At 39.3% G+C, this 26,994-nt stretch overlaps 2 protein-coding genes and 1 pseudogene across 2 annotated transcripts; 1 reads left to right on the top strand and 2 right to left on the bottom strand.

Annotated features, from left to right (window-relative positions):
- Nucleotides 1-3,208, bottom strand: LOC112088128 (annotated as a pseudogene).
- Nucleotides 3,209-7,457: 4,249 nt separating this feature from the next.
- LOC18022377 lies at nt 7,458-8,009 on the top strand. The gene has a single exon (XM_006405185.2). The coding sequence runs from the start codon at nt 7,503-7,505 to the stop codon at nt 7,872-7,874; it is 372 nt and encodes a 123-aa protein (XP_006405248.1). The 5' UTR covers nt 7,458-7,502; the 3' UTR covers nt 7,875-8,009.
- Nucleotides 8,010-15,395: 7,386 nt separating this feature from the next.
- On the bottom strand, nt 15,396-17,273 carry LOC112088127. The gene is made up of 2 exons (XM_024158284.1): nt 16,379-17,273; nt 15,396-16,249 (listed from the first exon to the last, which is right to left on the bottom strand). The coding sequence occupies exons 1-2, from the start codon at nt 17,271-17,273 to the stop codon at nt 15,396-15,398; spliced, it is 1,749 nt and encodes a 582-aa protein (XP_024014052.1).
- Between the last annotated feature and the right edge of the window lie 9,721 nt (nt 17,274-26,994).

The raw sequence follows: 26,994 nt of genomic DNA, 5'->3' as shown, positions 1-26,994 counted from the left end.
CTATGAATGGTAGCTTGGAGAGAGTAACGAAACAGGAATGATGTCGTACAGTCGAGGCGCGAGTCTGAAAGGAGGCTGAGCACATCGTTCCAGCTCGTAGTGAACCTGCTCTGGAGCAGGTTTTTGGTAAGCTTGGTTATTTCCCCCGAATAGCTGCAGAAGAAGAACAGATGGTCCCGAGATTCTAGGCCAGAGTTACAGAGAGCGCACGAAGTGTTTGCCCTGACATTCCAGCCTTGCATCCGGTCACCTGTTGACAAACGATTTAGGATAGCTAACCATGTGAATACCAAGAACTTCGGAGTACAGTGCGTAAACCAGACGCCTGAGTACCATGGAAACTGTAGCTGTAGCAGTTCGAATGAGGAGCCAGGTCTGCTTCGAGCTAAAGAGGGTTTAAAGATCCCCTCTTTATGCTTCCATAAGAAAATATCCTCTGTTCCTGAGCAAAGCTGCACAAGTTTAACATCCAACATATTTTCGATCTCTGTGAGCAGATCATTTCGGTGGCGTCGACGACGTCTCCGTAACAATGACGCAATAGAAGCGTTAAAAGGAATACCGAGGTCTATAGGTCCTTTCGTACCTATCAGATCAAAAATACGTCCCATACCCGACCATATATCGAACCAGAAGCTTGTGCTTTCCCCGTTTCCAATGTCTACCTTGCAGAAAGAGTTAGCCAGAGATCTGTATTTTAGAATTTTCCACCATATCCATGATCCTGCACTAGTGTTGTTGCTAATCGACCAGAACGTCTCTTTCCGAATAAGATACGTTTGAATCCATTTGATCCATAGAGATGGGTGAGATGAAACTATACACCATATTAACTTTAAGCAACACATTGTTTGCCTCTTTCAAAGGTCGAAGACCCAATTCTCCTTCTGATTTTGGCTTACAGACATCCTCTCATGCCACCTTTGCTTTGCGAGGGTTTAAATCTGGGGCTAACCAAAGAAATGCAGAACAAAGCTTATCAATTTCTTTAAGACATTCACCTGGGAGTCGAAAGGCTGCCATCCAAAAATTCGTGATACTATGCAAGACAGAGCGAATGAGTTGCAACCGTCCTGCAATAGACAATGATCGAACAGTCCATGAGCTGATTCGTTTGCGGCATTGCTCAAGTAAAGGCAGATAGTCTTGCTTGCTAATTTGCTTTGAAAGCAGCGGCAAACCCAGGTATCGCACAGGTAGTTGTCCTGTCTGAAAGTGAAATCTCTCATCAAGTTCGTTTCTCACCGTTTCTGTAACCCCTGCGAGATAAATCGTAGATTTCTCCATACTTATCTTCAGACCAGAGATCCTTGCAAAGTTGTCCAAAACCATAAAAATTCCTTCAACCGATCTCACTTTTCCATCAGAGAGGACCATGATGTCGTCAGCGAAACTAAGATGGGTAAGGCCAAGGTTTTTACATTTCGGATTATAGCCTATACGCTGAGCACTCACTTCTTTGTCCAGCAATTTAGAGAGCACATTCATACTTATAACAAATAAGTATGGGGATAAAGAACAACCCTGCCTCAAACCTCGACTGCTTCGAAAAAAACCTGAGAGTTCTCCATTAACTTGTACCGAGAAAGAGGCTGTATTAATGCAAAGAGATATCCAGTGTATGAACACATCAGGGAAGTTCATAGCCAAGGGCATTAAGGAGTAAGGACCATTGAACGGAGTCAAATGCCTTTGAGATGTCGATTTTGATTGCACAGCGAGCAGGGGCAGCATCTTTGTGATAGTCCTTCACCAGTTCCGTCGCTAAAAGAAGATTCTCAATGAGCAAGCGATCCTGAATAAAAGCTGACTGGTTCATTGCAATAAGTTGGGGTAGGATGATTTTGAGCCTGTTGGCAATAAATTTTGGAAAAACCTTATAGAGAACATTGCAGCAGGAAATCGACCGATAATCTTTCATTTCTACAGCAGACGTTTTCTTTGGGATCAAAGCAAGGATAGTTGAATTGACACCCTTCGGTAAAAATCCATTTTCAAATAAAGATTTCACCGCAATGATGAACTCTGTACCCACTACAGACCACACAGCTCTGTAAAACTCGGCATTAAAACCATCAGGCACCGGTGACTTGTTACTTGGCATGGAGTACAACACCGATTTGATTTCCTCATCCGAAACAGTCTTAATAAGGTTGTTTCCATCCTCAGCCGAACATCTGAATTGGATCAGGTCTCAGAGATCATCTGTTGAAATGCCCTCGAAATCATCATGGATATGTTGCAGAAACTCAGAGAAAAAACCCGCAGCCTCTGCTTTTATTTCATCAGCCAATGACACCACCATTCCATCTCTTCTTTTAATTTCTCGTATTGATTTTATGGCCTCCCTAGAAACAACAGCTTTATGAAACGTCCTATTGTTCCCATCACCAATTTGCAACCAGTGAACCTTTGCTTTCTGCTTTAGAAAGTTTTCCTCCAACTTAGAAATAGAGTCCCACCACTTGTAAGCAGCTTTTTCCTCTTCCACATTCTGCGAAGAGGGATTAAGAGCGTTAACTGACTGCTTCTTGCATAAGATCTCATATGCCTCCTTAGCTTTCTTCGAAAGATTACCCAATCTATTATTTGGCAAAGAACGAATTCAAGGTTTGAGAGCCTTAAGTTTCTTTGCGAACTGGAACATGGAAGAGGTAGAAGAAAAAATAGGTTGAGTATTACCCCAGAAAGTTTCCATCATTGGTAGAAACTCGGCTAACTCAGTAACAGCATTCACAAACTTGAACGGCTTTTTTCTTTTTTCCAGTTCTGCCTCCAGCTGAAACCGACACTGCAAGTGGTCTGAGCATCCACCCGCCTCAAAAATACTGTACGAAAGCGGAAAAGCTTGATCCCATCTGATGTTCTTTAGAACTCGATCAAGTTTCTTCGAAGTTAGACCCACATCTCTTCTGTTACACCATGTAAAAAGTGGACCGTGATAAGCCATATCCTCCAACTGGCAATCGTTTACTAGACTCTGGAAATCTCTCATTCCCATGGGAATAATAGGAGAGTACTCGTAGTGAGAATCATCCGCCTCAAGAACCTTATTAAAATCTCCCAAGCAGACCCACGGCTTGTTATTAATGATTGGTGAATTATGGTGATCTCTAATATCACTCCATAGTTTACGATGCTCATCCGCAAAATTTGAAGCATAGATAAATGAGCAGAAGAACTCCTCATCTATATCCTCAAGCCGCATCTTGGAGCTCCACATCACTCAGATACGGCCAAGACTACTAAACTCGGAGTTTGTAATAATCGACCGATCCCGACAAACTGACGCAGCCACATGCAACGCCTTGTCCTCTTATACTTTAGTTTCCAACAAAGCACCAAACTGAAAATCCTGATTCTGTATCCACCTGCGAAGAATGGAATGCTTAGAAGATTTGTTTAAGCCACGAACATTCCACACAAAACCCGACATTTATTGTTTGTTGGACTTTGGGATCCTTTTGCCCGCAATGTTAGATCGTGAGTCTCTAATACTAGTAGCAGCTTGGTCTACCAAAGGGTTATTGGCTGTTTTGGATGCACGAGGTACAGGAGAACGAGTTCCAAGTCCGCTTTATCCTTTTGCTTCAACTTTTCAGTCTGACTGACACCAGACTCCTCGAAAGAGTGAGAAAAAGAGACTGGTTTATCCTTCGTCTACAACTCATCTGACGAGGCTGCATCAGTTTCCTAGTCCTTAGTCCCCGCTAAGACCAGAAAACGTGATGGAGAAACAAATACATCTTCTACTCCCTGTCGATCCGATTGTCTGCTAGTCTTTTTTGGAGAGCACCATTCCCCTTCCTCTTTCTCATTGCTTTCCTCGACTAGAATATCTCGGTCTGAAACTTTCTCTGAGACATTTTGAAAAACTGGAACAATGTTAGTGCTAACATTCGTCTCCTTCTCCACTGGTGGAGATACAGCAGTTGTTTCCTTGTTTCCCTGATTTGCAGGCGACAAAGATTTAGCAGTATCTGTTGTCCTTTTGAGAATGGTCTTCGGTTCATTCTTTTTTCATACAGGCATCCCGTAAGTGACCCCATTTCGAACAGAAAGAGCACCGTGGAGGAAGCCATGGGTACTCAAATTCCACCACCGAGTCAATACCCTTCTCCGAAGTGAACCGAAATTGTAATGGGAGATCCTTTGATAAGTCTATGTCAACAAAAACTTTTGCCTCATCGAAACTGTTACAGATTTCAGTGTCTGGGTGAAGACGTTTCGGGACCCCTACAGCACTTGCAAGAAACCCCAAACCTTTTTCATGGAACAGCTTATGTGGTACGTTTTTTCAGGCAGACGCACAACGGCATGGACTTGATCTCTGGTTGAGCTTCCTCCTCCACCGGAGACCATTTAGAAACTATCATTGGAACATTTGCCATATTCCACATTCCCCTTCTTAGAATCCAGTTGTGAGTAGAAGGGTCACGGATTTTAAACTTTATTGTTGTCTGGTCGACAACGAAAACATCTACTTTAGATGAGTTGGATCCAAGCGGCCAGATTTTGTTCACGATTACGTGAACTTTCGCGACATGAGGAGCGGTTGAGAGGAGTTTACGGATAAGAATTTTCTCCCAAAGAGGAGCAGATCCTTCAATGATATCGTCCGGAATACCCACTGTAGGAGATCCCTCGACCATCGAGATCGTTAGATCATGTTTCAAGAGATCCGATTTCTTCTGAACAATAGCTGAAAAAAGAGGTTTTGATGGTTACTGAGAGACCACTTCCGCCGCCATCACATCATCGCTGGAAGCAGAAGCTTCGGAAGCTTAAAGGGGATGTGGAGGAGCCGTTGATTCCGCCGGAGCCGCCATCCTTGCGGCCGAAGTAAAGTTGAAAACACAGAAAACCTAGTCGCTTTTCAAGTCGCCACGCCACGTCAGCAGAGCACTTAATTTTCTTTTTGTGTCTTTTATTAATTACTCCTTTAGAATGAGTATCTCTTAAACATGTTTTCTCTAGAATAATTACTTAATACTAGATTTTAACATGCATATCATCAGATCTAACATCAAAATTTAAACTACAGGTTCCAGAATACTTATCTAGACATAAACCTTATTGGACAATCTATTTTTTTTACCAAATTAATTTAGAATTAATTAACAAATATACTTTAATTATCAAACAGAAATTGAACATAATGCTTTGATACCAACGGTTGGTTTTGTTTTTATACAAACCACAAAACACATCAGTCTCTGATTAATAAGAACGTATGCGGAAGCGGAAGCGTACCTGATAAATATGTGTTAGATCTATTAGATCTCCCAAAGCAAATTATGTTAGGTGATGGGGATGCATAGAATTTCTGTGTTCGAGTTGCTTTAGGGATCATAACCTTCTTTATTTATAGAAAACATTTTCTAATTTGGCTCTTCATCAAATTAGAAATTATTGAATGTATCTACACTTAATTTTCTCATGATTTTAATCATTAACTTTATTCTGAAGTGACCATTTAAAATTTGACTAATTAAAATAATGGCTATAGTACATAATTAATACATAATGAGACTAAAATAGATCTTAAACTTCATATTTGGTCTACTCATATCATATATTTGAGACAACAAAATTAGTTCTTAAAGTATTGATGGATCCGGTACCAAATAATAAATTTTTGGATATGAAGAATCCGGATCAAGGTATCCTTAAATTACAAGGTAATTTTGCCCACCACTAGCAAGATCTTCAATACTCATATTATTTATTTGAGACCAACATTTTATTGTATCACATGTAATTTTTATCAAGTGTAATTTTATAAATAAATGATTTTAAGAACATTAAAAAATTTTTTATCTCTGTTCTAAGTTAAACGAATTTGAAATTTACAATTAAGCTTTTGATTTTAACAAAAGCGTTAAAAAAATCTTTCTGAAGTATGTAAATAAGAAATCGAAAATCCTAATCATATCTAGATATCATAATTGTTGAAAAAAACCGACATTTCATTAGAGATATATATTTCATTTATTTTTTTTTTACTTTTTCTTAAATTTTTACTAAATTTTGGTTTTATAAAATTATAAAAATCAATAATCCTATAAACATAAGAAATCATAAACACTATAATAATTAGCAATATTCTAGAAAAACAATTTTTTTTTTGAAACAACATTCTAAATTTTGTTCCAATTTTTTTTATATTTCAACATTATAGTTAGATTTTTTCTAAATTTCAGAAACATAAGAAATGGTAAACTTCTAGTTTTTTGTGTTTAAAAAAAAACGTTTTTGTCTAATTTTTTCTAAATTTTGGTTTAATATAAATTTAAAAACGGTTTGATTGACTACGAAATTAAACATTAAACCATAATAATTTAGACCGGTTAATTTGTTTGTTTTAAAAAAAACGTTTTTGTTTAATTTTTTATAAATTTTGGTTTAATATAATTTTTAAAACGATTTGATTTGACATCAAAATTAACATTTAACCACAATAATTTAGACCGGTTTGTTTTAAGTTTTTTTTTTACACGTCATCAGATAAGAACAAATCAAAAAATGACACGTAATTAGAAAATAGGGTTAAACGGTCTTTTTCCAGCCAAAACTCATTATAAAGCTGACATGTAAGCGAAAGATTCTAAAACTCGCTCTTAACGCGACACTTAAGCAAATCATTACATTAATAAGTATATTTTTTGTGTTTTAAAAAAAAACATTTTTGTCTAATTTTTTCTAAATTTTGGTTTAATATAAATTTAAAAATGGTTTGATTGACTTCGGAATTAAGCATTAAACCATAATAATTTAGACCGGTTAATTTTTTGTTTTAAAAAAAAACATTTTTGTCTAATTTTTTATATATTTGGTTTAATATAACTTTTAAAACGGTTTGATTTGACAGCAAAATTAACATTTAACCACAATAATTTAGACCGGTTTGTTTTAAGTTTTTTTTTTACACGTCATCAGATAAGAATGAATCAAAAAATGACATGTAATTAGAAAATATGGCTAAACGGTCTTTTTCCAGCCGAAACTCATTTTATAGAGCTGACACGTAAGCGAAAGATTCTAAAACTTGCTCTTAACGCGACACCTAAGCAAATCACTACATTAATAAGTATATAGATAAGGCTCTAAGATATAAAATAATATCATCTAATAATCCTAATTAAAACTCAAGTTCTTTTGTTCTAAATTAGAAATCAAAGCCTCCCTAAATAAACCACTTGCTTCTTTTCTTCATGTATACATGTTATGTCAACAAGGAAAAACAAAAGGCCTACTTTGACTATTATATTGTAGTTTAGTCAAATACCGTTGCATTTAAAATGCGTCATTTTACACATTAATTATTCATACAGTTGGCTCACGCAGTTTATTCAGGCTTTCAAAGCTGACTTTGAATTTTTCTCAATTTTACGTGTTCATATCCAACCATCTACTACAATATAAAACACAGCTAAGAGATTCACAAATCCATAAAGACAAATATTCGACCAACGAGAAAAAGAAGGATAGAGAGAGAAATTATGTTTCAATCTCCAAGCAAGAAGAGATGGAACGTTTCATCATCAGCTTCATCTTATAGAGAGACAATAGTACTTGGAAGATACAGCAAGAGTTGCAGAGAGCAGAAGCAACAACGAAGAAGACGAACATCTATGGGGGAGAGACTCTTGCCAAAGTGGAAAGTTCTGTTGAGGAAACTCAAGTTGTTGCCTTCTCCTTCTTCTTCTTCTGCCATAAAGGTCGTGGCTTATGAACTTTACGATTACTCTTTGAATTTCGATCAAGGGCCAGGATGGCACGATCACGATGAGCCCGAGAATCTTGCTAGGTCTTTTTCTTCTCGGTTCGCTGATCCTTCCCGGATGCGAGCCACACGCTTGCTCTTGTATTAAGTTTACTTTTCTTATTCTTTCCATCAATTTTTTGTTTGTTTTTTTGGGCACTTAGCACTGTACAAAAAGAAAAAAATGGCGCTTAGCATTGTAAAAAATGAAAAAATTGTTAATGCAGTTTCTTATATAACCATAAACCATCACATATACAAAATTTTAGATATTTATGTCCGTTGTATACGTTTTTAAGTATAAACCATGACGTATGTGATGTTTACCATATGTCGAACTTTATAGTTCAAAGTTCAAACAAAAACAAGTTTCATGAAAATTGGATAAGTGAATCAAAGTAAGTGTGTTTGATTCTATTTACAATAGCAATATCTAAAATAGAATCGTATTCTATATAGTATGAGTCCATATATATATATCTAACACAATATAGAAAAAATAGACTATTTGGTAAAATGTAAAGATTATACTAGTTAATTCGTCCACGCCTCGCGTGGATTATATATGTCTACCACCTATATATGTCTATCAAGTGTAATTTTATAAATAAATGATTTTAGTAACAATAATTCTTTTTTATCTCTGTTCTATGTTAGGCGAATCCGAAATTTACAAATAAGCTTTTGATTTTAAAAAGGGGTTAAAAAATCTTTCTGAAATATATAGACAAGAAATCAAAAATTCTACTCTAGAAATCATAATTAAAGACATTTCATTAGACATACAGATTTTATTTATTGCTTTCTTTATTTTTTACTTTTTTCTTAGATTTTTACGAAATTTTAGTTTTATAAAAATTATAAAAATCAAAAACCCTATAAACCTAAGAAATCGTAAACACTATAATTAGCAAGATTTTAGCATAATTTTTTTTTTTTGAAACGACATTCTAAATTTTATTCCAATTTTTGTTTCTTTAAACATTTTAGTTAGATTTTTTCTAAATTTCGAAAACATAAGAAATGGTAAATTTCTAGTTTTTTTTGTTTTAAAAAGAACGTTTTTGTCTATTTTTTTTAAAAAAATTGGTTTAATATAAATTTAAAAACGGTTTGAATGAAAAAGAAGGAAGAAGTTTAACAATTGTGAAAGTTGTGAGAGAAGTAGTGAAAATTGGCTTATATTGATGGGGTTTTTGCTAAAAATAACCCAAAACTTGATTTTGAATACAAAAGTATACCCCTGAAAAAACATTTAGCAGATATAACCTACAGGGGTAGTGAAAAGACCATTTAATCCTGTATGAGTAAGCAAAAAACGGATGTCCTAATTACCGTTTTCTCCTTGACGAAGTCTACTAAAGTAAAACTGAAGTCTACTAGTACACTTCATTTGATAAAATGAAGTCTACTAAGTAATTAAATCTGTAAATTTAATTTAAAAATTTATAAAAAATTATTTTGGTATGAAATTTACCATCATAAATTCCGTAATCGTAACCCAAATGCAAAAAAATTATTTTTTCACATTGGTAAATGGAAATGTATGTTTTTAAATTAAGTAGAAGTAAATTTATTATTTAGGTTTTAAAAGTTGTAGACTTCGATATTGAAGTCTACTAAATCGTAAAAATTAACCTAACGGACATTTAACCGAGATTAAACCGGGAATAACTTCCTTTAACCAAGAGAAACTGCCCTTAACCGGGTAAATTAACCTAGACCCCGGAAAATTAGCAACTTTAACCGGAAAAAACTTACCCGAACCGTACGGAATTACCAGACTATATATACGAATTACAGATCCCGTTAAAAAAAAACCGTCGAAAAGTTCGTGTAAAAAAAAAAAACTCGAAGGCGATTTCCGTTTCTCTGCTCCGGCGCCGTCGACATTCAGAACTGCCGCCGATAAACTCGTTCAGGCAAGTTTTCTTTCTCCAACCACACCCCCATGCTTCCCTACTCCTCTGTATTCATCACCGTTCCGTTTTCTAAACCCCCATTTTCCAGATCTGAAATTAGGGTTTTTCTTTTTTTGCAGATTTGCTTTCGCCGTTGGAGGTTAAAGTAATTACCTGCCTCAAAACGGTTAGTAGATGTTGTTCCAAAGTTATATACTTAGCAATTCTTAAATTTCTTCTATCTTCCTGTAATTTTTGTTCCGTCGGGTTTGAATTAGGTTTTTTTACCAGATCTGGTTGTATTTTCTCGGCACCAGCTGCATCTAATAAAGGCGGTAACACTCTAAACTTTGTAGATTGACTTCATATACAGTATTTATCATGTATTGATTGCTTCGGTTGGGTTCTGTAGACTTCATATGTAGTATTTATGATGTTTTGATTGCTTCATATACTGTTTTTTTAATGTTAAGATTGCTTCGGTTGGCTTCAGTAGACTTCGCGACTCGGATTGTACTTAGAATGTGAAAGTAGACTTCATTTTGTGAAAGTAGACTTCATTTTGTGAAAGTAGACTTCATTTAGTGAAAGTAGACTTCTCTTTGTGAAAGTAGACTTCTTTTACTGAAAGTAGACTTCACATATTGGGAAAGTAGACTTCATTTTGGGAAAGTAGACTTCATTTTGGGAAAGTAGACTTCATTTTGATAAAGTAGACTTCATTTTGAAAATGTAGACTTCATTCGGGTATAGTTTCAAACCGTTACTAGTTTTTCTCATTAGAGCTTTGTTACCGTTGATGCAGGAATCTTTGTTAGATAATGGCCTCTGAATTCCCCAGAAGACTTTACACCAAAGAGTTTGAGCCAGTCCCGGATAAAAGCATCGGCTATTACGCTGATGATTATAGGCTGGTCCCTGCACTAAAGTCAGCTCTAGAGGAGGATGAATGGGAAGAGATTTACGAGTCACCGTTGGGTGTCTTTTTAAAGTTCCACGAGTTGGATTTTGGTTGGGCTTCTAGGCTGGTGCACCACATGCTGACCTTTCAGATAGTTTGCAAGCAGAGGTACGAGATATGGAGCCTCATTGGTACCACTCCAATTCGGTTTTCATTGCATGAGTTTGAGGAGATCACCGGACTCAACTGCGGGTACGTGGATGACTTGGCTTTAACTGATCTTGCGCTTGAAGATGACACGCGTGCATTTTGGGAGCTAATGGGGGTCGATGCCGAGTTGGGCCCAAGCACTACCGAAATTATTGAAGCCTGTTCCAACTGCTCATCATGGTCTCGTGATGATAGGATGCGGTTGGGTTATCTTGGGATCTACGCTGGTTTCATAGTGGCAACGAGACCCGGCTCATCCACAAATGTCAACCATGCCAGACTAGTGATGGATCTCGAAGGTTTTAAGGAGTTTCCATGGTGAAGAATTGCTTTTCAGCATTTGATTAATTCTGTTAAGGAGAAAGATCTCAGCAAAAACATTCATATAGAAGGATTTGTGCAAGCTCTTCAAGTGTGGGTGTACTATGCTCTACCGGATTTTGCTGCTGAATTTGGCGAACCATTGCCAAATGTTACTGAAGAACCTCTTTTGCTGGCTTACAAAGGATCCAGAGGATGAAAGAACGTCAAAGCCAACATGCTAAAACAGGTACTGTATTAGTGTAGTAGACTTCTATGTAGTAATGAGTTTCCAATGTAGACTTCAGAAGTAGACTTCATGTGTAGACTTCTATATGTATAATTAATAGTGTTTGACATTCAGGTGTAGACTTCTGTGTTAGACTTCAGGAGTAGACTTCATTGTTAGACTTCAGGAGTAGACTTCATACGTAGTTTTCTGAGGCTTCATATGGCCCAAAATCCATTTATTAATTGTGTTTTTCTAGGCTCGCATACAGTGCTGCGTGGCTAAGGACTTGGCGGATATGTTTCCCGTGTGGGATGATGACGAACAGGATCCAGATATTGTCAAGATTGTCAATGCACTCCATGACCCCAATTTCAAGTTCTCAAAAAACCATTGGCCTTTGGAAGGTGTTTTGGGTGCACACATCATCAAGTCAGAAGCCGGAAAGAGGAGCCTTCCCTCAGATGAATCAAGTAGCAAGAGATCCCGCACAGCCTCTGCATCTGCCGCATCATTCGTTGGTGATGAAGGGGTCGGAGTTGTCGCTACTATGAAAGCGCACTTCGACCAATGCTTCAAAAGCTTTTCAACCAAGATGCTGAATGGTCTTGGTAGCTGTGAAAAGCAGATCAAACTTCTCACCGAGAAGGTTGAATCTGTAGAGCGTGCGGTAGAAGAGTTGACTACGGGGTCGGCGAAGCACACTGAGGAAGAGCCAACCCAGCAGCAGGGCACTGGATCCAAGAAGCATGAAGGGGTTAGTTCCAAAAACCCTCCGCCTATACGAAAACATTACATGTGAACAAGATCACACAAAGTTAGGAACACTTAATACTAATGTCATTTGAATTCGAACATGTTTACTACTGTTATGTACCATGTGAGATTATTTACTTATGTTTCAAAACTTGTTGCTTACAATTTTCAGACTATGATAAAACATGTTACTAAATTATAGCATTGGTGTACTCATTTGTATATTTATGCATGTTTCTGACAATAAACGGCAGAGTAATTCAGAGAAAGATGATGCTCCGATGAAAGCTAATGTCAACGTTGGTGCGTGTGAGAGTGTTAACGCCCCCGAGGATGCAAAAGGAAAGAAGGCTGCCGTGAATGAAGAAGAGACCCCAGAGCCTAGTATTTGTGAAATTGACCCGAAGACGTGTGATGTAGACTTCGACGCGGTTGCACTTGCCAAAAATGCCAAAGCCAGAGAAGCGGCTCAGCTAGTTACCCGAGCAACGAGTGCCCGACACCGCCAGCTGGCTGCAACACAGAAGAGTCCCTTCTTAGGAAACAGCACCGCAAAGGCCATCATTCCATCGTCGGCATCTCACTCCGGCCGTGCCCGTGGATATGATCCTTTTGATCAAACCGGTGTCAGGGCGAAGCATACCACTCTAATGAACTTTATCAAATCAAACCCGTAAGTAGACTTCTATACGTATGTAAGTAGACTTCCTCATAGTATTTTTTCCTTTCTAACTCTTTCACTTGTACAGTGCCTGGCCAAAACGCCCAAGAAACTCTTCGATCGATTGGTATTACATTCTCCGGACACCGACGAAATGGCTAGCTGATACGGTTAGTGTTTTACTTTCTCATAGTAGACTTCGTGGTTAGACTTCTTCCGTAGACTTCTTCCGTAGACTTCTTCCGTAGACTTCTATAATAGACTTCGTTTGCAGACTTCACTCATTTCTTATTTTCACCAATGTGCAGCACATGGAAGCTTACATCAACCTACTCAGGCTGCGATTATCCAAGCATCCGGAGTGGTTTGTATCCGACCGGATTTGCTTCCTGAACTCCATGTTTGCTACTGTTTGGAGGCGTGACTACGAAGACTTCAAAAAATCCGAGCCGAATACAGATGGGTCTGGCAAACTTCTGCCGCCTGGAGCATATTCGTACTACACTGGCGAATTACCTATCTACTGCCAAACTAAGAAGACGTGGGCATATGATGTGGACTCGTTATACTCCATGTTGCACATTAGGGAGGACCATTGGGTAGCAATATGGGTCTCATTTGTGACCAAGCATATCACGGTTTGGGATAGCCATGCGCGAACCAAACATGCATCTGACGAACAAATTGCTGAAGCTGTGGAGCCTCTTGCGGTTATGATACCCTACCTTCTTCAGACCTGTGCACCTGACGATGACAAGTGGAGATTCCCCTACACGCCGTTCACCCATTCGCGAGTACCAGGTACGGAGATACCTCAAAACATTCAGAGTGGTGATTGCGGAGTGTACTGCCTGAAGTACATCGAGTGTCATGCATTGGATTTGCCATTTCCTCCGGAACTCTGCGATAAAAACATGCGAAAAATCAGGGAGAAAATGGCTGCAGAGATCTATGACGAAACAGGATGTAAGGGCCATGATAAGCTAGATGCAACCGGGCTGGATGTTTATGATAGGCAAGCTTAGTGTTTCCGTTCTTAAAACTAACTTTGAATTTTATGGCAACTTTTGGGCTACTTGCATAAATGACCTTCACTGTGATTGGAGGTCATTTTAGCAATTGGTAGATGATAGGTGTGGAAGTTTTTTGGCCACCTATCTCATAATTAACTTGCCAAATATGTTGTATTTTTGTTTAGGATATTGTACTCAAACTGAAGTCTACGACTGAAGTCTTTGACTGAAGTCTACGACTGAAGTCTTTGACTGAAGTCTACTAAGTTGTAATTGTATCCGTACTGAAGTCTACTAAGTCTATTAACATGTTAGTATTTCTAATTTTCGATTTCACCCTTACAACTGATTAAGTTCTGTAATTTTCGAGTATACCAGAAAGTGTAGACGGAAAAAGTGTACAAGGAAAAAGTTTTATTAAAATAAGAATTATAAGTCTACAAACGAAGTCTACAAACGAAGTCTACCATAGTCATGTAAACATATAAGTAAACCCAAAAAACATAAAACATGGAGTCAACTAATTTCACTGCGGCCATTCATTTGCAAATCCAGGAATTGTTTTCCAGAATAAGGCACATTCCAACTTCCAGAAGCAAGGACTGCAGAGTTTTTCACCATATGAGTCCACGAGGCGTTCATCATCCATCCAGTGCTGGTTTGGCAGATTCATACAAGCACAACTCCTTGATTGTGCCTTATCAAAAACATGGAAGACCGGTTCGTGAAACGCGTCAGGCTTCTTATATGTGGTCGGACACCTGTTTATGTGCTGCATAGTCTTCCGCATCTTCGTTGCCTCTGCCGGAACTATACCACGAATGTGGTTAAATACATCATGGCTACCATCCATGGTTAAAGCGAACATAACCATGGAGTAAGTTGCCATGAGGCATCCTCCATTTGATGACACCTTTATTAAGTTAAATCCTTCTTGGATGCTATCTTCATAGAAGATTAGAGAAACGGCTCGTAGGTATTGCGCTGTAGGATTTCCACACTCCAAACAGCGCCGAAAGAAAACGTCAACCCTCCCATGTTGATCCCAGACCCATGGAATCGTCAAAGTTATTAGATCAACGACTCTTAAAAAACCCTCTTCATTAGAAATCTCATTTCGATGTTTGGAGGAGACTCTTGCTCTACAGAGCCCACCGTAGGAACGAGAAGTGATTTTTAAGAGGATATCCCACAGAATGTCGGAAGGGAGAGAGTTAAAGTTTAAGGGGTTCGACATCTTCAAATGGGTCTGGAATGAGCCTATAATTTGTCTAAACCCGAGAATTTATAAGCAGAAATACAGAACACAAACAGGTACAACGGTTATACGCACCGTTAAAGTCGTTAGAACAGTTACATATATGAAGTCGTTTCAAACATAACCGTTGTACCAAAATATCACACACATAGTAGACTTCGAAAGTAGACTTCACCAATAGATGACTTCTTTGAGAACAATAGATGCTTTGTCTTCCTATTCTGGAGCCTTCTTGTTATTTTCCTGGTGAATCTTCGACGGCTAAGTATATTAAATAAAAATTGCAACATAGTTATTCGAGTTTAGCTCAACTTACACAATTCGGTAGGGTATGACCAGGTTGCTTGCATTGGGAGCAGCTGTATACTTTGTGCAGCTTCCTTGGCTTTTTGCTTTTCCTCCTAGCAATTTCTAGCCATGATTGCCACCGAGACTTCTTCCGTCTGCCGGGTGCACGGCGAATGTCTGGTGGCAGACATATTGAAGTTGGGCCTCCTTGGACCTCTGAAATTTGGGGATATATGTTGGCAGAGTATGCTGCAAACAAGTAGTTTTTTTGAGTAAGTCGGACATACAAGAGAATCCACAGATATCCCACCGGCTAATGCAGCTGCAATAGCATGTGAACATGGGATCTTCTCGATGTAAAACACACCACATTCACACATTCCATGTTCCAAATCAACAATACAATTCCTGGTTCCTCCTTTCACATAGTATCTCCAAGTGTCAATTCGGTCCACCTCCATTGCATCTGCATAATGTCCACGAATCGCCAGCAAATACTCCACTCCCCGAGTATTATGTGTTGTGAGACTCAAAGCATCCTCTCTGCGTTTTAAAAACCACCGACCGAGCTTCTCTCGGATGAAATCCAAGAGGAATGAAATGGGATAGCCATGGGCCTTCTTAAGTGCAGCATTTATAGACTCTGCAACATTGCTAGTCTTAATATTGTATCTGTCTCCAACAAAATGAACTCGGGACCAAAGAGAGACATCAGCTTCTTCCAAATAGTCAGCAAGGTCAGGCTTGATCTGTCTCAGCTCCGCCATGTACCGGTTGTAGTCATAGAGGTTGTAAGCATAAGCCACACGTTTAACCAAGTACAACAGCTGCTTCCCCCTAAACTTTGTTACTATGTTATGTTGTAGATGGTAGTAGCAGATCCCTCGTTTTGCCCATGGGAAAATAGTTTCACAAGCTTTCTTAATAGAAATATGTCTGTCAGAAACTATCACCAAAGGATAACCATCTGAGACACATTCACGCAGTTTAGAAAAAAACCATTCCCATGAAGCATCATCTTCACCATCAACAATTCCAAAGGCCAAAGGAAAAATCTGAAAGTTTCCATCTTGTGCGGTGGCAACCAACAAAGTACCCTCGTATTTCCCTGTTAGATGACAGCCATCAACCACAATAACTCTTCTCATGTACTGAAAACCAGCAATCGATGCTCCAAATGCGAGAAATAGATATTTTAATTTGTTATTCGAATCTACATGAAGAGCTGATACAGTTCCCGGATTGGCTTTGTTCACTGAATGTAGGTAAGCTGGTAGACTCGCATATCCATCTTCAGCTGTTCCTCTGACCAATTGTTGGGCATATATCAAAGATCTGTAAGAGGTAGTGTAATCCATCCTGATGCTAAACATATGCTTCATTGAAACCCTGACATGTTCTGGTGTAAGTCCATCAATTATGCCGAAATAGCTTATAAAAAGCTGGCCAATATACTTAGGAGTAGACTTCCCACGGTGAGCCATTCGATGGGCTATTGAACATGTGTGGTCTTTCACATATTTTGTCACCCAAAAAGTGGATGCCTCATTCTTCACGCTCGCTCTAACCATCCATGCACATCCTTCCACTCGACATTTAGCCACAAACAGGTTCTTGGTAGACTTCTGTGTTTTAAAAGCAAATTTTAACATTATGGCAGTCAGTCTAACCTCTGATAACAACTTCTCTTTTGTAGGGAAACTTGCCCCAACATATATATTATCAGACCATGACATGGGCGTGCTCCCTGTTTCACCATATCGGGTTCTGAACTTTTCAATACAGACTTCATCTTCATCATCATCTTCATCTTTCACTTTTCCGTAGACACTGTAATCTTCTCCGTCAGAGTAAGCTGCATCGTCGACATCTTCTCCATCGTCGTTCACATCAGAACTGTCTGCCTCATCATCGGTTGAATGTTCTGAATTTTCCTCAACATCTTCACCAAACTCTTCATCTGATCGTTCCTGGTTCTCCTCAGTATCCATCTCCACTCGACAGGACACACAAAGGCGTAACAAATGTACTCTGCTTAACGCAATCAAGCTTGAAACTTGTCTATCATGGTGACATGCATTGGAGGTGTATCTGGAGCCATATTTTGCAACATTGAGACTGGTAGTGCATAGGTTAACTCGATGATCTCAGTCCTCTTGCCCAAGTTATAATCATCTCGCGCCATTTCAGTAAGCTGCCCAAAGGTGCAACCATCGTTCAAAACCACATTCTTCCACCTTTGCCAATGTCAACAACAAAATGCCATGACTTCTCCTTAAACTTCCACTCACCGTACACAACTGGAATTTGAGCCATCCTCTGAAAAATAACCATATAAACCGTTTTAGCAAACACTGCATAGAGACTTTTTGTATCAAAGTAGACTTCACGATAAAGTCTACTTTGATAAGCTGAGTACCTTAAAAATCGAAAATTCTGATTCAACAAGAAATATTCAATTAAACGGAATAAAAAACCCTAGGTAGTTCAATCACTAATTAATAAACAATTGTAAACAAAAAAATTTGAAATTTTTTTTATAGATTTGCTTAAATGGCGTTTTTACAAAAACGTCTAAACGTAGACTTCTAGTGCAGACTTAGAACGTAGACTTCACTACGAAGTCTACGTTTATAAGCTAAGTATCTTAAAAATTGAAACTTCTGATTCCACCATGAATATCCAATGAAATGAGATAAAATTCAATGGGTAGCTCAATCACCTAATAAGAGGCAATTCTGAATCAAAAAGTTTGAAAAATATTTTATACATTTGCTTAAAACGCGTTTTAAAAAAAACATAGGAAAGTAGACTTCTTATTTAGACTTCGAATGTAGACTGGAGGAGAAGTCTACTTTTTTATTGAGAAGTCTACTACTGAAGTCTACTAAAAAAAAGGTTATTTTTGCAATTGACCATTCCGTTGACTTTTCCTTCAGTAGACTTCAGGTGTAGACTTCAGGCAAAAAAGGTTACTTTTGCATTTGACCACCGCATTGACTAACACAGTATACTTCTATTGTAGACTTCATGTAAGAGTAGACTTCTTTGGCAGTCTACGTTTGAAGTCTACTTTTTAAATAGAAGTCTACGGAACAAAATAGGTTATTTTTGCAATTGAATTTTTTGAGTAGACTTCACAGTGAAGTCTACTCAAAAAAATATTCCTTCTAAGTTTGACCGAACACAATAGGTAGACTTCACTGAGAAGTCTACAGTTTGTAGACTTCTTTGTGAAGTCTACTGAAGCTTTTTGAAAATTTTTTAATTTTTTTACTTTTGACAAACATAAGTCAAACACAAAAATGACCTATACGTTTTTGGTCAAACTACAAAAGTAACTTAAATGTAGACTTCGTGTGCAGACGTAAACAGTAGACTTCTACATTAAAAAGTCAAAATACGGTCAACTACAAAAATAACCTCTTTTCTTTCGTAGACTTCTTAAGCCGTCAGAGGAAGTCTACTATGATTTTTTTTGTTTTCAAAGGATATCGAGTAGACTTCTCGTGAGGTTTAAAGAAGTCTACTTTTTAATAAGTCAATTGCAAAAATAACCTTATGTTGACTCATAGACTTCAGTATAGTTCACGAGAAGTCTACTTTCGCGATATAAAAACAGAAATGTGGAGAAATTGAAGTGCAAGGATTACCTTTGACAAAATTGAGCTCCCCTAAGTTTCTCTTATCTACCCAGAACTTAGGATTTCACTGAAATTAAACAACCCAGCTGTCGAGTAAACCAGAATTCATCGCAAAAGGATGGCGCGAAGCATTGCAACTATGCCCAGATGTTTTGGAGAAGGAATTATGATAGAATGAGCAAGGTTATGAGTGAATGAGCTTAGATATTTGTTTTATTACAGCTTTAAAACAGGTTGATAAGCATTTATTCCATTTTCATGGTTGTTCATGGTGGTTGAAGGTAATGAAGACGATGGCATTCTCGTAATTAAAAAGTCTTTAGAAGGTCCAAGAAGACTTTAGCCAATTAAAGAAAAATCGATTTATTAGATGTATAATGGCATTTTCGATAAAAGTTTAAGTGGGAAGGATAAAATTGTGAGAAAATAACAAAAGTTGGAGAGAGAAAAAAAAGAGGTTAGTTTTGTGTTTGACTTTGAAATATGGGTTAAATCTGAAACTCTTCCTATATTTATACTAAATTTTAGTTAATATTTTAGTTAGATTTTTTGATTATTTCAAAAATATTAGAAATGGTAAATTTCTTTTTTTTATTTTATTTAAGAAAACGTTTTTGAAACATTAGAAATGGTAAACTTCGTTTTTTATTTTTTTAAAAAAATTAAAACGCTTTTATTTTTTTTGTCTAGATTTTGGTTTAATCTTATTTTAAAAACGGTTTAATTGAATACGAAATTAAACATTTAACCATAATAATTTAGATCGGTTTGTTTTAAATTTTTTTTGACACGTCATCAGATGAGAACCAATTAAAAAATGACATGTAATTGGAAAATAGGGCTAAACGGTCTTTTTGCGATCGAAACTCATTTTGGAGCTGACACGTAAGCGAAAAGCGGTGAAACTCGCTATGAGGGCGACACGTAAGCAAATCACTACACAAATAAGTATATAAATTACCAATTTTTGGTTTTTGACAGAAATTACAGAGACTATAAAGAAAATAGATTAACCGAAAAACTACGAAACAATGACAAACAAACAGTAAACAACAACAAAAGGCTAAGAAAGATGGTCTGTGAGACAAGAAAATTAAAACTGAAACAACACCAAATGAGAAAGCAGCAGTCACACGCCAAAACGCAGACCATCCCGTTTTTGTCGTAGCCCCGAAGAACTAGAGCTCTCATCATTGTTGCCACGAGCATCATCCCAAGGCCAGCCCACAAACCTTAGGAGTGAGACACCTATAGCTTCTCCGAGAACTAACAGGATTTCCGGTTTCCGTAACGGACAAGCTTACAACCATCGACAAGGGAGGCCAAACGGGCAATCAGAGCGTCACTTCGGACCGTCATTCCCGCAAAAACAAATCTTGGCAGGAACCAGCTGCCACAGCTTTGGAGTATGTGATGTTGTGACAGTGACATTTGTTGAACAATATAATTTTTTTCAACAATGTGCATTATTCGACTGTTGGGACAGATCTTTGGTATCCATATGACAGTTAAATTTGTTAGTTATGTGGAATAGTGATGTTGCTAGGATTGTCGGCGAACATGAGATAGGCGATTCGACCATTCAAATAGACTCTATTTTATGCTTTGGACTCATGCATTTCCTTTTGAGCGCCGTCTGGGAGTATACTTTTTTTAAAAAAAAAATTTGATAACTGTATTCCATAAAAAGACTGTTACATAAGGAAAAAAAATGGTGCATACAACAACGATAAACCACCCGGTTTAACATACCTGGGCACAAGCAAGAAAAATTACCGGAAGGAGTTCCAAAACCATAGACTTAGAGCATCTCTATATTTTGAGGAATATGACGCCTAGCAGAGCACGTATTGCGGATTCCACGATCGATAGATTTGAAAAAGATTTCATCTAGAGTGTGAGAGTTTGAGAATAACCTGTTATTCTGTTTCCACCAAATACCATAGATAATCGCCTGACCCGCGATCTTCCTTAGCCAGGAAAGATCTTACACTTGAGGATGGTCTTTCATCCAATTTAAGAACACATCCCAACTCGAGAAACCGGTGAACCTGAGAAGAAGCTTCTCAGAACATAGTGATGCAGCAGCATCTACTTGAATGGCGGCAACACAACAACATTTTAATTATATTTTACTTAATTATTTGATTTTCCTTTTTGCTAATCTTTTAGGATTAAGTTAAATTTCTTTTTCCTAGTTGCATTATAATTTAGGCTTCTCTATATAAAGCCACACTTGGAGTTTTTTGTACGATACTTTTGATCTTAATATTAATCAAAGAGGATTTTCTCTTAAAACCCTTGCATCGATTTTGATTAACTTCATCGATCAGGAAGTCGGTCTCAAGAGCTTTTGCTTCAAAACCTCTTGATTGAGCGAAAGTAGGTCTCAAGCGATTAAGAATCACTTGATCGAGCTACTCTTTGGGCTCTAGTGCTGCGCCAGGTTGGTATCAGAGCTTTGCTACGCTCCTCCTACGATGGCTCGTCCCCGAAGAATTGTTCCCCCCACAGAGAACGAGCTGACTCGCCAATCCTTGGCCGAGCTTCAAGCTCAAGTGCAGAATCTCACAGCTGCAGTTCACGCCATCAATTTAGCCCGTCAGAATCCACGACACGATGACGACCAGGACGAGGATGATGGCTCTATCCACACAGACAACCCTTTTGCAGATCATCGTGATGCTCGCGTGGAACGAAACCACAATGACCGCTGGGAGCAGAGTTTCAAATTTGAAATTCCAGAATTTCATGGTAATCAAGTTGCAGAGGAATTGTTGGACTGGATCGTCATTGTTGACGAAATTCTAGAGTTCAAACATGTGCCTCTTGATCGTTGTGTTCCAGTCATTGCGATGCGTTTTCGTAACCATGCCGCTGCTTGGTGGACTCAGTTAAAGCTTTCTCGTGCTCGTTCGGGAAAACCAAAAATCATGGATTGGGATAAACTCAAGTCAAAGCTGCGAAAAACCTTCTTACCTTACAACTATGACCAGATTATGTTTCAGAAACTCCATCACCTCCGTCAAGGGAATCGTTCTGTCGAGGATTATTCTACTGATTTTTTTCAGCTCCTGACTCGAATTGATATCCAAGATACAGAAGCTCAACTTGTGGCTCGGTTTATTGGTGGTCTGAAACAAAATATTCAGCACACCCTTAACCTGTTTCATCCACTCACCGTATCTGAAGCTCATCAACAAGCGCTGACCGTCGAAGCCCAGACCAGAAGCAACTTTTCAAATTGGAGCTCTTCTCGCACGTCTCGTACACCGTTCACACCAAACGCTCCAACTACAGCAGTCGAGCCTCTTCCGGTTAAGAAAGAATCGACCTTACCTCCAACCGATGCTGTTCGCAATAACCGACCAGGCACTCTTCGCTGTTTCTCTTGTGGTGAGCCCGGTCATCGACAAGCAGCATGCCCAACTCGCAATCAACGTGGTTTGTTGTTAGATGCTACAGGTCGCGACGTCGAAGTTGTTTATGACGACTCCGATGAAGGTGAACCCGAAGAATTAGAAGCAGACATCGGTCCTATGTTAATGGTTCGTCGCATGTGTCTAACTCCTCGTGCACCTGATGAGTTTCCGCAACGCAAGCAACTTTTCTCTTCGTGTTGTACGATTAACGGCAAAGTATGCACTTTCATCATTGATTCAGGTAGCTGTGAAAACGTGATCGCAGAGTCTGCCATTCCTAAGCTACAACTTGAAGTTGAACCTCACCCATCTCCTTATAAGCTCGCCTGGCTTCAACAGGGGAACGAAATCTCAGTCACTCGGCGTGCGTTAGTTCAGTTTTCGATCAGTGATGCCTACAGGGATCAGATTTACTGCGATGTTGTTCCAATGGACGCTTGTCATCTGCTGTTGGGCCGTCCTTGGGAGTTTGATCGACGAGTTATTCATGATGGATTTCTCAACACTTATACCTTGCGTCTCAATAACCGTACCTTTGTGTTGAAACCATCTCCACCATCTCCGCCTCCTGTATCTCCTAGTCCGGTTCTATTCTTACAACGTGCACCATTTGAGAGTGAAATGCGTACCATAGGGCAGGTGCTTGTCTTGCTAACGGTTCCAGTTTGCCCTCTTCCTCTTCACAGTGTACCTTCTGCGTTTGAACCCTTATTGCAGGAGTTTGCAGATGTTTTTCCAGACGATCTCCCTCCTGGGTTGCCACCACTTTGTGATATTCAGCATCGTATTGACTTGGTTCCCGATGCTTCTCTTCCGAATCGCCCACACTATCGAATGAGCCCTTCCGAACATGAGGAGTTTCGTAAGCAGGTGGAAGAGTTGGTTACTAAAGGATTTCTTCGCGAAAGTCTCAGTCCTTGTGCAGTTCCGGCGTTACTCATTCCTAAGAAAGATGGTACGTGGAGGATGTGTGTGGATAGTCGTGCTATCAATAAGATCACCGTTCGTTACCGTTTCCCTATTCCCCGTCTTGATGATTTACTTGACCAGATTGGTACAGCAACAGTTTTCTCTAAACTTGATCTGAAGAGTGGGTATCACCAAATCCATATTCGACCAGGAGACGAGTGGAAAACAGCTTTCAAGACTCGTGAGGGACTTTTTGAATGGATGGTTATGCCTTTTGGGTTATCTAATGCTCCAAGTACGTTTATGAGGATCATGAATCAAGCTCTTCGTCCTTTCATTGGCAAATTCGTCGTCGTCTACTTTGATGATATTTTGATCTTCAGCTCTTCATTGTCGGATCATATTAGCCACTTGCGCGAGGTTCTTTTGGTCTTGCGGCGCGATCAGCTCTTTGCCACCTTGAAGAAGTGTGAATTTGGGTCTCCTCAGGTTCACTTTCTCGGCTACATTGTGTCTTCCAAGGGTCTCGCTGTGGATCCTTCTAAGGTGTCTGCAATTCAAACTTGGCCTGTTCCGACGACCATTTCTGAGATTCGGAGTTTTCATGGGCTAGCTTCGTTCTACCGACGCTTTGTTCCACAATTTAGTAGCTTGATGGCTCCCATTACTAATTGTAAGCGTGATGGCTCTTTTACTTGGATGCCAGAGGCTTCTGAGGCATTTGCCTTGATCAAATCGAAGTTAAGTTCTGCTCCGATTCTCGCCCTTCCTGACTTCTCTTTGGTGTTTGAGTTGCATTGTGACGCTTCCAAGACAGGTATTGGTGCCGTATTGAGTCAGAAGTCCAAACCCATTGCTTATTTTAGTGAGAAGTTGGCTGGTGCTCGTGCTCGGTACAACACTTATGATATTGAATTTTATGCCGTGATACAAGCTATCAAGCATTGGCGTCATTACCTCTTTCATAAAGAGTTCGTCTTGTATACGGATCACGATGCATTGAAGCACCTTAATAGTCAAGACAAGGTTTCTTCACGTCATGCTTCATGGATCGCCTATCTCCAACAATTCACTTTTGTTATCAAGCATACATCTGGATCTTCGAATAAAGTTTCCGATGCCTTAAGTCGACGTCAGCTTGTTCTATCCGTCTTGCATACGTCTGTGCCAGGATTTGCTGCTTTTGCTGATCTCTACATCGATGATCCCTTCTTTGGTCGTGTATTTCATGCTGCTCAAGCAGGTACTTCGTCTGATTTTACGTTTCATGATGAATTCTTATTTCGAGGTACTCGCTTGTGTGTTCCCGAAGGAAGCCTGCGTCTCCAGCTCATTCGCGAGCTTCATAATGAAGGTCATGTGGGACGTGATCGTACTTTGCAACTCGTCTCTGCGTCTTACTTTTGGCCATCTTTGCGTCGAGATGTTTCACGCTTTGTGGAACGTTGTGTGACTTGCCAAAAGTCAAAAGGTCATGCGACAAATGCAGGGTTATATTTGCCCTTACCGATTCCTACGCAGCTGTGGATTAATATCAGTATGGACTTTGTCTTAGGCCTTCCCCGTACCCAGCGTGGATTCGATTCCATTTTTGTGGTGGTCGATCGTTTTTCTAAAATGGTCCACTTTATTCCTTGTAAGAAGACTACAGATGCTGTACAGGTCGCTACTTTGTTCTTTTGGGAAATCTATCGCCTGCATGGATTGCCTTGCTCGATTGTTTCTGACATAGATTCATGATTTCTGAGTCATTTCTGGCGTTCTCTGTGGAAGCTTCTCAATACTAGTCTTGATATGAGTTCTGCATATTATCCCAATCCGATGGACAAACCGAAGTTGTCAACCGTTCTTTGGGAAATCTCTTGCGTTGCTTAGTAGGTGATGCAATCAAGACGTGGGATGCTCGTCTTCCCCAAGCTGAGTTTGCACACAACCATGCGATTAATCGAAGTTCTGGGTTTAGTCCTTTCCAGGTGATCTATGGAATTGTTCCGCGAGCCCCTATTGATCTTTCCACCTTACCTGATCGAACTCGTATCCATGGTGATGCTGCGGCTTTTGTGGAGGAAATTGCAGGTGTACATGAGCAAACTATCACCAATTTGACGTCTTCTTCTTCGCGCTATAAGGCTGCAGCAGATGCACATCGTCGGCGTCTGGTTTTCGAAGAAGGTGATCTTGTATGGGCAGTTTTGACTAAAGATCGAATGCCTGCTGGAGCTTACAACAAACTTCGTGCAAAGAAGATTGGTCCTCTCAAGGTTCTTGAGCGCATCAATGACAATGCGTATCGCCTGGAATTGCCACCTGATATCAACACCTCAGATGTTTTTAATGTACGGTTCCTGTCCAAGTTCATTCCTCAAGATGACGTTAACGATTCGAGGGCGAATCCTTCTCACCCCGGAGGACCTGATGCAGCAGCATCTACTTGAATGGCGGCAACACAACAATATTTTAATTATATTTTACTTAATTATTTGATTTTCCTTTTTGCTAATCTTTTAGGATTAAGTTAAATTTCCTTTTCCTAGTTGCATTATAATTTAGGCTTCTCTATATAAAGCCACGCTTGGAGTTTTTTGTACGATACTTTTGATATTAATATTAATCAAAGAGGATTTTCTCTTAAAACCCTTGCATCGATTTTGATTAACTTCATCGATCAGGAAGTCGGTCTCAAGAGCTTTTGCTTCAAAACCTCTTGATTAAGCGAAAGTAGGTCTCAAGCGATTAAGAATCCCTTGATCGAGCTACTCTTTGGGCTCTAGTGCTGTGCCACATAGGTGCCAAAGGTCTTGGCTGTAGGGGCATCTAAGGAATAGATGATCCCTCGTCTCATGCCAGATCTCACAGAGAATACAAGTAGGCTCAACTTGTAAGCCCCAGGAGAGAAGGCGGTTAGATGTTGGGAGTCCGTCCAGACACGCTAGCCACAGAGTAAAAGAGTGCTTTGGGACAGCACCTTTAAACCAAACTTGATCAAACCAAGGAACCTGAGGGTTAATCGGTCTAATTCTGTTCCAAGTATCTGCGAGGATAAATCTCTGCTTCGGCTAACCCGAGCTCTGCATTGCATCCAGAGGAAAACGTCAGGCCGGTCCGAGGTGGTGACACTAGTCAGGTGACACATCAGATTGGCTGCTTATCAGTTCTTGAACCGGAGAAGATCCAGCCGTCTGTGGTTTTTGCATCCGCTACAGAAGAGTCTAAGAGGAGACCGAGGATCCTTAGGGCAGTTGGACCAAGGAATGATATTAGCTGCCCGAAAGGAGTCCAACAGTCAAACCAAAAAGAGCATCTCTCACCATTGCCAAGGCGACATGAGAGGAAATCTTTGGCCAATGCTTTCAGCTTGAGCAGCTGTTTCCACATTGTCGATCCGCTACTTTTTGGAGAAAAATCCCAAAAACTCTTCCTAAGCTGAAATTTCCTGCACCAAGCGATAGTGAACCAGAATCAGAGAACATGAGCCATATAACTTTCAAACCAAAAGCCTTGTTCCATAAACTCAAATCTCTTAGACCAAGGCCACCCTCAAGCTTGGGAGAATAGACTTGAGACCATTTTACCTTCGCCTGATTTGGGATCTCTGCATTTCTAGACCATAAGAACTTTCGACATAGATGGTTCAATGATTTAATGCACTGCTTCGGTAAAACAAAGGCGGCACACCAGTAAGCAACATTGCTGTGGATAACAGATGTTAGTAGTTGCAATCTGCCTGCAAATAAGAG

The sequence above is a fragment of the Eutrema salsugineum genome, unplaced genomic scaffold (genome assembly GCF_000478725.1).
Source record: "Eutrema salsugineum unplaced genomic scaffold, Eutsalg1_0 scaffold_15, whole genome shotgun sequence".
Lineage (NCBI taxonomy): Eukaryota > Viridiplantae > Streptophyta > Magnoliopsida > Brassicales > Brassicaceae > Eutrema > Eutrema salsugineum.
Note: the sequence above shows the minus strand (reverse complement) of the source record. Positions and strands in the feature narration are given on the sequence as shown.

Coding starts and splice junctions, on each gene's coding strand:
- LOC18022377 (XM_006405185.2), top strand. CDS start 7,503: ATGTTTCAATCTCCAAGCAAGAAGAGATGGAACGTTTCATCATCAGCT.
- LOC112088127 (XM_024158284.1), bottom strand. CDS start 17,273: ATGGATACTGAGGAGAACCAGGAACGATCAGATGAAGAGTTTGGTGAA. Junction 16,250..16,378: donor TCTAACAGGGAAATACGAGG/GTACTTTGTTGG, acceptor AATGTGTCTCAG/ATGGTTATCCTTTGGTGATA.